This window comes from Ictidomys tridecemlineatus, chromosome 2 (assembly GCF_052094955.1).
Source record: "Ictidomys tridecemlineatus isolate mIctTri1 chromosome 2, mIctTri1.hap1, whole genome shotgun sequence".
NCBI lineage: Eukaryota > Metazoa > Chordata > Mammalia > Rodentia > Sciuridae > Ictidomys > Ictidomys tridecemlineatus.
Window position 1 is genome coordinate 206,592,650 of NC_135478.1, and position 12,327 is coordinate 206,604,976.

The 12,327-nt window shown below is 52.0% G+C and overlaps 1 protein-coding gene across 4 annotated transcripts; it reads left to right on the forward strand.

Moving 5' to 3' along the window:
- The first annotated feature begins 855 nt into the window (after positions 1-855).
- Positions 856-12,039, forward strand: Irf5 (interferon regulatory factor 5). 4 transcript variants are annotated; one of them, XM_005331123.5, is made up of 9 exons: positions 856-991; positions 5,197-5,402; positions 8,681-8,870; positions 9,245-9,303; positions 9,721-9,754; positions 9,925-10,191; positions 10,416-10,808; positions 10,897-11,015; positions 11,228-12,039. In XM_005331123.5, exons 2-9 carry the CDS (start codon positions 5,208-5,210, stop codon positions 11,471-11,473), a joined length of 1,503 nt encoding a protein of 500 aa, XP_005331180.1. In that variant the 5' UTR covers positions 856-991; positions 5,197-5,207; the 3' UTR covers positions 11,474-12,039. The 4 variants fall into 4 exon arrangements, with proteins under 4 accessions (XP_005331180.1, XP_040147383.1, XP_040147385.1 ...); XM_040291449.2 differs by having other exon boundaries at positions 881-991; positions 10,897-11,106; positions 11,228-11,439; XM_040291448.2 differs by lacking the exon at positions 856-991 and adding an exon at positions 1,009-1,502.
- Positions 12,040-12,327: the final 288 nt, after the last annotated feature.

Here is a 12,327-nt window from a genome sequence, read left to right on the forward strand (position 1 = left end):
CTGGGACATAGCTCAGTTGGTAGAGTGCTTGCCTCGCATGCACAAACCCTAGATTCAATCCTCAGCACCACAAAAAAAAAAAAAAAATCACCAGTGGAAGAGAGGAAGGAGGACGACCTTCACAGTCCTGGAACCCCCATCTAGGAGGGGAAGTCAAGGCAGAATTCCTAAGAAAGGAGATGCTGATAGGAAATTTGAAGAACCAGAGTTATTAAGTAAAGAATGTTCCAGAAGGAACAGAATATGTGAAATTTGAGGCTGGCAGCGAGGCCCATCTATGCAACCAAAACAGTGTCTGTAAAGGCAAACCAATGGTGAAGGTAGCGGTGAAAGAAAAGGTGGGTCTGGGGCCAGTGCCACCTCCACTAAGAGAGGAGCTGGGGTGAGGCAGGTGTGGGGTTAAGGATGAGAAATGGAGAGTGGCCCAGAGATCCTCCCCTGCAAGCTGGAGCTTCGAAGTCCAGGGCTAGGGCCACGCTCCCAAGGGGCGCCAGTGGGTGCTGGGGAGGCCTGGGGTTATCTGTGGCCTCAGGCACCCTGGTATGTGGCTCCAATGACAACCTGCGTACATCAGATCTTGGGCTCCTGGAGGGCGCGGGCTGGGGAAGCCCTGGGTCCCCGAGCATTGCAGCAGGTGGAGGGCAGCTGTCGGTTGACTGTTTTTGCGGTTCCAGATTTCTGAAGGAGCCCAGTAACTGGTCCAGGGAACCTTGCTGCCTGGAATCTCCCCGGAGGCCCTGGGCCTGGCCGGGTGCTCAACGCAGGTCCGCGGTCGCCGGGTCAGTTCTGGGGCTCGGGGTGGTTCCGCGGGGCGGGGCGCTGCCTGCGCACCGAGGCTCCGCAGCGGCGGCCCAGGGGCGTGGGCGGCGCGATGCGGAAGTGCCAGGCTGGTTCATCCACCCGCGGGAGGCGCAGCTCCAGAAGGGCGCAGCTCGGCCCCGCCGCCCGGCCGGTGCTCGCGGGCACAGCCGAGCGGGCGCACCGCAGGCAGGTAGGTCTCCGCCGCAGCGCACTCTTTCGGCGCCGCCGCCCAGCGCACCCTGAGCGCAGTGAGAGCGGTACCCTCTTGCTGCCAACCCACTTCCCCGGCTTCAACTACAGCTCGCACCTCCGGGACACCTGCCGGGAGGGCGGGTGGGGTCCGTGTCCAGCTCCTCCTGGCGCCCAAGCTCTAGTGGGCACCTACCGCAGGGCGTGCCCAGCGGCCTGAATGCCTCCAAGGTGCCTCCCACGCGTCGATGAGCTTGGGGTGCTGGGCACTGGCTGCCATCGTCGCGGGGAGAGCCCCAAGGCTTGAACCGAGAAGTGGGCACCACTGTCGAGGGCGCCTGCTCTGCTGCGTCTCTCCCTTTGCTTCGCCATTGCCAAGGACTGGGAGCAGCACTCTGGCGCCTGATAGGAGTGTAGCTGGGGACACCGTGGAGGGAGGCCCCGACTCCAACCCCACGCCACGAACCCTATCAGAGCGTTCCCTCTACCTCGGCCATTCTTCACCCTTTCGGGTAAGAAATTGACATTTCAAGCAGTCACTCTGCCAGGATCTTAAAACCAATGAAAAGCGTTTGGGGGAAGATGGTGTCAGATGGAGTTGTCTTGTATCCTTTGACTCACGGCCCAGAAAAGTAGACACTGACTCTCCTAGCAGCGGAGAAGAGTCGGGGTGCAGTAATTTTGGGGTAGCTCTCATTGACTTGAGAAGGAAACAAGTCTAAAAGTGGAGGGAAAGTGAGACTAGTGTGGCCGAGATGCGGGGGAGGAGATGGTGAGGACCTGTGCACCGCACTCCTCAGCCGCTGTAGTCTCTGGTCTCCGGGAGGGGCCGGAGCGGGTACCCAGGAGCGGGGGTGGGATTAGGGGACTTTCCTGGCCTTGCCCTGGCATAACAGGGCGGGGAAAGAGCGAGGGCACACCAACCTGAAGAGGTACTGCGGGTACTAAGGTGTATAGCGGCGCCGCAGGCTGCCCCGGGGGTGCGGGTGGTCAACCCCGCGCCCACTCTGCGCGGGAAATCGCGAGGGCCAGCCTTGGCCTGGACCCCAGAGCGGTAATAAGTGAGCAGGACCAGAAAGGATGTAATTTGGGCCGGTGAGGGACGCTGGAGGTCTTTAGATGAGAGCCCCGGGACCAGAGGCACAGTCCCCGCCCCCGCCCTTTAGCGCTCAGGCCTGGGGCGCTGGTATCGAGAGACTCCCCGCTAGTGACAAGGGAATTGTTGGGAAATCACCCCTTCTACCCAAAGGACTTACTTTGGGATTTCCCCTTGCACCCTGGCCTTCCCCTAACCCTTCCTGCAGCACCTGCTGCCCCGGAGTCTCAATGTGTTTGGACTTTGACGGGGGCCGGGTGCTGGGCATTGGCTGCCATCGTCGCGCGGAGAGCCCCAAGGCTTGAACCGAGAAGTGGGCTCACCTGGAGGGGGCGGGTTTTAGGGGTTCTGCTAAGGGGATCCCTTGCCTTCTCCTTGAGTTGAGTGTGGAGTTTGCAGGGAGGCCTGTGAATCAGAACCTCAGGAGGAAGCAGGGGGACCAGCTGTTCTGCCAACTATTACTTCCACTACTGCTGACTTTTCCCCTACAGCTCCCTGGTGCCTGGGTGTTTCCCCCTGCTCAAGTGTCCTCTCCTGGGTCTTTTTTTTTTTTTTAAGAGAGAGTGAGAGAGGGGAGAGAAAGAGAGAGAGAGAGAGAGAGAGAATTTTTTAATATTTATTTTTTAGTTCTCGGCGGACACAACATCTTTGTTGGTATGTGGTGCTGAGGATCGAACCCGGGCCGCTCGCATGCCAGGCGAGCTCGCTACCACTTGAGCCACATCCCCAGCCCTCTCCTGGGTCTTTAATAGGGTCCTAGGATGAGCTGAGGGGTCTCTCCACCCCAGCAGAGGCTTCAGGACTGCCAGCTTCTGGGGGCTCCCTCAGAACTTCAGCAGCCCACACCCTTTTCAACATTTCTATGGAAAGTATTGGAGGAGCTCTTGGTTTACTCTGCTTTCCAAGGCTCAATCCTCAGGGCTGCATAAATTTCACCTCAAGCCTCCAGACCCTCCACCAGGCAGATGTATTCAGACACTGGAAGTCCTAACTCAACAGTTTTGGGGAAAATCTGAATCAGATCTAAGCCCACTGTGGGGCAGGAGGAAGCTTCCTGGGAGATGGATGACGAGCCTGATCCTACTCAAGAACTGGTCATAGTCAGAAGTTCTTGAGTCTGAAGATCCTTCTACAGACCTTCTTAGCTATGGTGGGGCTTGTTGTGGAAGCCCTTTCTCCATATCTTGTCCCTAGACCACTTCAAGGGACTACAGCTTTCTGACACTGAAGCCAAAGTTATATTTTCAAAAACTTGCTCTGAATTAGAGAAGTGTTGGATTGAGCCAGATGGCAGGACTCACCCCTGCTCCTCCTTAGCCCCAGCAGCAGGAAGCAAAGGGGGTTTTCTGGTCTCCCAGCAAAACCGTTCCTCCAGCTTCAGACCTGGCCATGCATGTGGGGGTCAACACAGTAACTTGCCCACCCACTTGGCATCATAGAAGAATTGCCTACTACTGGTCACAGTCATCCTTCCATTGTAGGACTAGGGACTCTGGGGCTACAAATAAAAACATGGGTGAGTGAGGCTCCTTAATGTTGAGGACCACACCAAATATGCTGTGATTGTCTGCTGGCTTGGGAGGTAGGGAATAGGCTAGGGATGGGTGGTTGGAAGTTTGGTTTTGGGGACTCACTTGTGAGTTTTCTCTGCATCCCCTCCCTCCCTCAGTCCAGAGTGAGTCAGGTGTCTGAGATGTCCCATCAGACTACTTTCATTTCCCTTGGGGCTGGGTGGAGGCTAATATAGAAAGAGGAACTGAGCCACAGTCTTCTGAGGCCTGGGGGCAGGGCTGGGAGCCTTGCTATCCTCCCTGTCTGGTCTGTCCTTACTTTGCTTGGGTCCCTTGTAGCTGAGCTGGGCACTGCTCTGAAACCTGCAGAAAAACTTCAGGGGAAACTGAGGCTCTGTACCACAAGGCCCAAGCAGGCCTGGAATGACAAAGGGTCCAGCTCAGCCCTTTGTTTCTTACTTGCTGAGCAACATTCCCCTCTGAGTCCAGTTGGTATGATGGCTCTCTCCTTTTGGTCACTGACCCTGGGGTTACAGACTTAGGGGCAAGCAAAGGAGAAAAACTGACCAGGAGCAGGAAGGGGCTCCAGATTGTGAAGAATTTCAGTTTCTGGGGGTACAAACAGGTGGAAGGGAGGGCACTTCATGTGTCCTGCTGACCTGACTCCAGTGAGGCAGAGACTGGGGCCCAGGTACCCACGAGGAATTATGAGATCTTGGCTCTGTACTTCCTGCATCTGTGGGCAGTACAAGCCCGCACACCCAAGGGGCTTCCTAAACGCTGAACAAACGTTTATCCAGTGGAAGAAGGGGCAGGAAGAAGCAGCTAAGAAACGGATGGCTTTAGAGGGGTCAGATGTAAGCTTAATGGCCACCAGCCTTGCTGGAGGTAGATAGACTGATGGGATTTCTCTGAAGAGATCAGGGTGAGGGGATCCTTCATCCCTGAGGATAACTGAGATCACATTCTCTGAGAAGTAGGTGTGGAAACCTTCCTTTCATTCATATATTCTATTTTTTTTGTCTAAGGCCAGATTTCCTAGAAACCTGAGATGGAATTCTTATGTACAGGATTTGTTGAGGGGATTCCTAGAGGAAAGAGGGTGAGAAAAACAGGGAGGGGGGAGAAGCTGAGGAGAAGCTGAGCAAGGATGGAATGGATCAGTTAGGGTGGAAACGTCAGATCCTATGGGAGTGCTCACACCTGTTGGCCCACCTGGAAGCAAGGGAGCCAGGCTTTGTCCCAGGTGTCAGGCAGCTGTTAACTGTGGAATGAGGAGTGCCCTCACCTGTGAAGGGAGGCAGCTGAGAGCCAAGGGGCAGCTAGGTTCTGTTCTGTTAGCAGTTGGAGAAGGGAAGCCCCAGCTGGTGAGGCTGCCCACAGCATCCCCTAGTATGAAATCACTTCCTTCCTTTCCCTCTGGACACAAAGCACAGACCCAGTGACTCTGTGACAAGAAAGCCGAGATTTGGAAAGGAGAATTGGCCTTGAACACCTGGATGGACTGGAGAGGCTGTCTGTCCCTCCAGGCTCCCCCCACCTGGGGCAGGGAGCGTCCAGCTGCCGATCTGCTGAGCTCCCCCTTGCTTTCTCCTGCAGACCCCTTTGCCATGAACCAGCCAGCCCCTGGGGCTCCCCCGCCACCCCGCCGGGTGCGGCTGAAGCCCTGGCTGGTGGCCCAGGTGAACAGTTGCCAGTACCCAGGGCTTCAGTGGGTCAACGGGGAAAGGAAATTCTTCTACATCCCCTGGCGCCATGCCACCAGGCATGGTCCCAGCCAGGATGGAGACAACACCATCTTCAAGGTAAGGGTTGGGCAGGGTGCTGCCTGGACCTCTAAAGCCACCCCCACCCCTAGGAAGAGGAGACACACACACACACACACACACACACACACACACACACATCTCTTCAAGGCTAGCCAGTCTTCAGCTGCCTTGCCAAGGTGACACCAGGCTTAGACTGGGGACATAGGAGCTGGCATAATGGTACAAGCCTCAAATCCTAACAACTTGGGAGGCTGAGGCAAGAGAATCCCAAGTTTGATCCACCCTGTCTCAAAATAAAAAATATAAAAGGTCTGGGGATGAAGCTCAATGTGAGAGTACTTCTGGGCTCAATTCTAAGTACCACAAGGAGGAGACAAGGGGGAACATAGCCATAGGGTTACCTTTTCTAACCTGTCCTCAGAGCAAAGTTGGGACCAAAAGTCCCTGGGAAAGCCTCTAGTGACTTCTACCTACCCCTGGTTCTAGCCTCATACCATTAACCAGGAGCACACATTCAGTATACATAGATTAAAGGAGGTTACCAATTCATCCATAATCTTAATGCTAGGAAGTCCCCATTATCATTTTTATAATAGAAAATATTAGGATAAGATCATGGCATTTGCAGGGAAATGGATGGCATTAGAGCAGATTATGCTAAGTGAAGTTAGCCAATCCCCAAAAAACAAATGCCGAATGTCTTCTCTGATATAAGGCAGGTGACTCAAAATGGGGTTGGGAGGGAAAGCAAGGGAGGAAGTTTACCTCTAGATAGGGAATAGGGGTGGGAGGGAAAGGGAGGGAGAAGGGGAATAGCATGGATGGTAGAAGGAGACCCTCATCATTATACAAAATACATGTATGAAGATGTGAATTTGGTGTCAACATATCTTATATATAATCAGAGATATGATAAATTATGCTATAATGGTATATTAAGAATTGTAATGCAAAAATAAATAAATAAAAAATATAATAGGTTTTTAATAGAAAATATAACTGCTGATAATTTCCAGTTTTCTATGTGTATATGGAATGCAAAATTAGAATCAAGCCATATATTGTTTTATAACTTACAAATCTTTTTTCTTTCTTGTTATTTTATTTTTGTGGAACTAGGGATTTAACTCATACCTCAAGTGTTCTAGGCAAGTGTTCTACAACTGAGCTGTGTCCCCAGCCCCTCCTTTTATAAAAGATTTGTATTTTGAGACAGGGTCTCTTTAAGTTGCCCAGGTTGCCTTGACTTGCAATGTTCCCATCTCAGCCTCTGGAGTAGCTAGTAGGTATTATAAGCATGGGCCAGGGCACCCAGGACCTGGACCATTTTTACCCAACATCAGAACTAGTTTTCCTTTCCAAAATATGCCCACATCACTTGTAGTGACTGTTGAATATTCCACTGGAAAGATTTAGCATCCAACACCAATTTTTGTACTCTTTAGGCTGCTTTTTGTGTTTCAGTGTTGAAAACCATGTTTTCATCTAGATTTTCTTAAGTCCTAACCTTTAAATGGTTTCGTTGGGGATAGTTACTGGAACTTTGGGGATAGCTCTGGGTCAAAGAGAATGCTTATTTTTAAAACTTGGATACATGTTTCTTAATATTTGTTCCTAATCTTCCCTTTTCAGAGTTCTTTTTCAAATCCATTTCTTATTTTTCAATATATAACAGTTACATAATTCAAAGTGAAAATGGTATAAAATGATTTACAGCAAAGTCTCCCTTGCACCCTTGTCCCAGCTATCCACTCCCCTCCCTAGAGGCAATAGTTTTATTAGATTCCATGTTTTGTTTTAGTACCCAGGGCCACTCAACCACTGAGCCATATCCTCAGCCTTTTTTTGTATTTTATTTAGAGACAGGGTCTCACTAAGTTTCTTAGGGCCTCACTAAGTTGCTGAGGCTGGCTTTGAACTTGCAATCCTCCTGCCTCAACCTCAGATTCTTGTTTATCTTTCCTGAGAGATTTCCATGCAGACAAGCAAAACACCACCTCCTATCTTTTCCCAGCTTTTCACAAAAATGCTAGCAGTATACATACTGTCTGCACTTCATATTTCTTTAAGATCAACCAGTGTATAAAAAGTCCCCTCCTTTTTCTTCTTGCATATTCAATTCTATGAGCTGATCATAATTTAACCAGCTAGACATAATTTAACCAGCCCCCACTATGGACATTGGATATCACAGATCATTTGCTTTTACAAATAGTGCTACAGTGAATAAGCTGCATGTATAAAATTTTGTGTTAAGTCTAATTTTTTCTTTGATACCTGGGATTGTGGGTGCTTAGCCACAGAGCTGTATCCTTAGCCCTTTTTATTTTTTATTCTGGCCTCAATTCTGGGTACCACAAGGAAGAAAAAAAAGAAAGGGGGAATCTTGCTAAGTTGCTTAGGGCCTTGCTAAGTTGCTGAGGCTGGTTTTGAACTTGAGATCCTCCTGCCTCAGCCTCCTGAGATTACAGGCATGCACCATTGTGCCTGGCTAGTCTATATAATTCTATAGAAACCCAGTTGCTGTGTTTGAGGGTAGAAACTTTTGTAATCCTGACATCACCAAACTGCCATCTAAAATAATAATAGCTGGGGCTGGGGATGTGGCTCAAGCGGTATCGCGCTCGCCTGGCATGCGTGTGGCCTGAGTTCGATCCTCAGCACCACATACAAACAAAGATGTTGTGTCTGCTGAAAACTAAAAAAATAAATAAATATTAAAATTAAAAAAATAATAATAATAGCAGCTGGGGGTGTAGTTCAGTGATAGACCTTAGCAAGCATCCTCAACATCACCATCAGCAGCAGCAGTAGGAGCAGCATACCAATAGCTGAAGCACACCCATCCCATTCTATACAAAGGCACAGTTTTGAGTACTTTATGGGCACTGACTCTTGGAGCCCTCACTGATACCCTGTGAATAGGTATTATGAGGAGGATGAAGCAAAGAGAGGCAGAGTGACATGGCAGGTGGCACATGCTGGTTTCGATACCAGCCTGGCTCCAGATTATGTACCCATATCCACCATGTAACTTTGTCCTATGTAGAGACTATACCTCTTTGCCCTGCTAGGAGCAGTGAATCGTGGATACCTCTTAAAGCTCGCGGGGTTTATTGAGCTTGTTGGAACCCCAAGAGAAGGACTGTTTCACATCCACCTGTTGCAGATGAGTCCCTCAGCTCAACAAGGCTCAGCCTATGGCCACAGATCTCAGCAAGGACTCCTGTAGGACAGGAAGGTAGAGAAAAGGATAGCTGGGGCTTCAAGGAGTGAGGTTCTCCATGGTCAACTGTCCTCTCTTCCTGTCCCAGGCCTGGGCCAAGGAGACGGGGAAATATACTGAGGGGGTGGACGAGGCTGATCCAGCCAAATGGAAGGCCAATCTGCGCTGTGCCCTTAACAAGAGCCGGGACTTCCGCCTCATCTATGATGGGCCCCGGGACATGCCGCCTCAACCCTACAAGATCTACGAGGTCTGCTCCAATGGCCCTGCTCCCACAGGTACCATGCCTGGTCCTGTATGGACCACCTGGGAGGCTTACTGTGAATGTAGGAAGGCCCAGGGCCCTTCTAGGACATGGTGCTGGGGCTTTGCAAGGTCATTACTCCAGGGCTTGGAATGGATTCAGGGGCCCAGATGGTTCTTCCTCACCACCTCCATTGTTCTGGGGTCTTGGCGTCAGGGGAGAGGTCCCTACCACTTCCTGGTGGTGGTGCCTTTCATCTCATCCTGTGTTTGGATAGCTTTGGGGAGGGCAGAAGGCCCAGCAGGACTTTTGGGAAACCTCTCAGGCTGCCCAAATGGAGCCTGGATGGCCCAACTCCTGCATTGTCACTGATTCCCCTCCTGTCCTTTTCTCTCCCTTGCTGTGCAGAGTCTCAGCCCACTGAGGATTATAGTGTATGTACCGAAGAGGAGGAGGAAGAAGAAGAGGTGCGTGGGGGCAGGGCAGTGAGGAGGGGGCTGCATCCAGCTGCCTGCACTGACCACTGATCGATGAAATGGGCTTTGCTGCCCTCCCCTATTTTAGGGTTGAGCAGTCCCTTCCTCTGGAGCCCATGGCCCTCTGCGGCTCTTTTTTATTTTCTTGGGGATCTGAAGGACAGGAACAGAGTGCTTACCTTGTCCCTCCCTGGGCTGTGTTGTTACACAGCATGTCACATTGACTGATTGACCTTCATAAAGGTTGGACTCTCTGGAGGTAGGGTCTGGCCTCAGCTGAGCTGAAGAAAGGAGGGGACAGCCTTGTGCTTCTCCAGCCTTATTTTCTCAGCATCAGAACAATTTAATAACCTGCCTTCCTTTCTCTCTGCCTTCTTCTCTTCTCTTTTGCCCATGTCTTCTCTTTAGCTCCAGAGGATGTTACCAGGCCTGAGCATCACAGGTGGGGCTGGGAGGTGGTATGGTTGGGAGTCTAGCATAAGAAGTGACAAGTACCATAGGTACTTGGGAGGGGGCTGAAAGGAGGCTGAGGGTTGGCAGGAGTTGGGAGTTGGTGGGCCTGGGAGGCATTTTCTAGAGGTGGCTTTAATGGCTCTGTCCACCCCACTGTAGAAACAGTGCAGCCTGGCCCCCCAATGGCATCCTATTTACCCAAAGAAGATGCCAAGTGGTCACCAGCTCTCCAGCCACCTGTGGGGCTGGGTCCCCCAGCTCCACCCCCCAACCTCCTGGCACCTCCTCATGGCGACCCTGCTGGCTTTGGGCATCTTCTCCCTGGGGTCCTGCCGAACCTGGAGCCTGGGCCCCTGGATGCCAGCCTGCCCCCTACCGGAGAGCAACTCTTGCCTGACCTGCTGATCAGCCCCCATATGCTGCCTTGTAAGGAACCCAGGTGTGCTGGGGGTGGGTACAGTGCTGGAGGTTGTGGTAGAGCTGGCAAGGAAGGTGGAGGATGACGGGAAAGAGAACAAAAGTATGTATGCCAGCCCCCCCGGGAAGCTGGGAGGGAGAAAGTGAGAGAGCCTCTGAGGTTGGGCTTGTTCCTGGCTGCAGAACAGGTTGGGGGGCTCATGGCTGGGTTGGCCTGCCCCTCTGCCCCACAGTAACAGACCTGGAGATCAAGTTCCAATACCGGGGGCGGCCACCCTGTGCCCTTACCATCAGCAACCCACAAGGCTGCCGGCTCTTCTATAGCCAACTGGAGGCCACCCAAGAGCAGGTGGAACTCTTTGGTCCTGTGAGCCTGGAGCAAGTGCGATTCCCCAGCCCTGAGGACATCCCCAGTGACAAGCAACGCTTCTACACCAACCAGCTGCTGGATGTCCTAGACCGAGGGCTCATCCTCCAGTTGCAGGGTCAAGACCTGTATGCCATCCGTCTCTGCCAATGCAAGGTGTTCTGGAGCGGGCCCTGTGCCACAGCCCATGGCTCAAGCCCCAACCCCATCCAGCGGGAGGTCAAGACCAAGCTCTTCAGCCTGGAGCAGTTTCTCAATGGTGAGACTCCACAAGTTCCTCCTGGCTGCCTCTCCCCCAGGGCATGGTTCTAGCCTCTGACTAACTAGGTGTCTTGATCTTAATGCAGAGCTCATCCTGTTCCAGAAGGGCCAGACCAATGCCCCACCACCCTTTGAGATTTTCTTCTGTTTCGGGGAAGAGTGGCCTGACCGAAAACCCAGAGAGAAGAAGCTCATTACTGTACAGGTGTGCCCCTCAGCCCCACTGACTTGGCTGGAGTACTGGGGCATACAGGGCTGGCCCTTGACCCAGGGTGGGGGTCAGGGCTCTCTGGGAGGTAAGAACTTGGTTGTCAAGAAATGACCAAGGCTTAGGGCTGGAGGAGGCAGTCTACCACTTTCATGCTCAGTGGGATCTGGCAGCCCTGCCACTAGTTTTGTCTCTTCTTTGTCCCCCAGGTCGTGCCTGTTGCAGCCAGGTTGCTGCTGGAGATGTTCTCAGGGGAGCTTTCTTGGTCAGCTGACAGCATTCGCCTACAGATCTCAAACCCAGACCTCAAAGACCACATGGTGGAGCAGTTCAAGGAGCTCCATCACATCTGGCAGTCTCAGCAACAGCTGCAGCCTGTGGCCCAGGCCCCACCGGTGGCAGGCTTTGGTGCTGAACAAAGGCCCTGGCCCATGCACCCAGTCAGCATGCAATAACAGGGCTGCAAATACTGGATGGCCCAGGTTTCCTTGGTGACTATGTGGACTGATTAGCTGTGATAGCCCCAGAAGGCCTGGCTGGCTGCAGGGTCCTACCTCTGGGTCTCCTGAATGTGGATTTGGGCCAAGTACAAAGAAAGGCCAAGCACCAAGTTCTCTCTGCAAAGCTCTGCTTTACAAGGGCTCCATCTTCTTGGGCCTACCCCTATGTTCATTCTAGCTCTGAAGAAACTCAGCCAGTAGCCAAAAGAGCAGGAAAAGAACACCACCAACCTTGGGGGCCTAGTTATGGTTGCCCCCCACCCCTTTTTTTGGCAAAAGAGCCAAGAAGTGTTGTGGGTCAAGTCCCTCAGCAAGGCCTCTGCTGGGAATGGGCCTGATTTGGGGGTTCCCCAGTTTGAGTGTTGCTTCATCTTCTTTCTTCTTCCTGAGATGGATATGATGAGCCTTTGTGTTACTGGATACTTAAGATTGGCAACTACTCCCCCTTTTTCAGAGTCTAAGAACCTGGGGTAGAAAATATAATTTTATGTATTTTTGGATTAAAAAATGTTAAAAACAGACTGAGCTGTTTTTTCTAGTGCCTGACTTCCATGCTGTTCTACCAGACCCTCCTTTGGATGCTAGCTGGCTGTCCCCCCCCAGCACCTGCCCTCTGGCCCATGCTGGCATGGGATGGCCTGCTTTCCAGGAGGAAGCTGGCTGAGGCAAGGTGTGCAGTCTAAAATCCTGTCCCAATCAACTTTCCCTTAAGAAGTGGTGAAAAAGGGAGGCCTGGGATTCTAGCTACATTTGGGACCAGTTAGTCTCTTATCCTCATGTATATTCATATGCTATTAGATGTTGTTTGA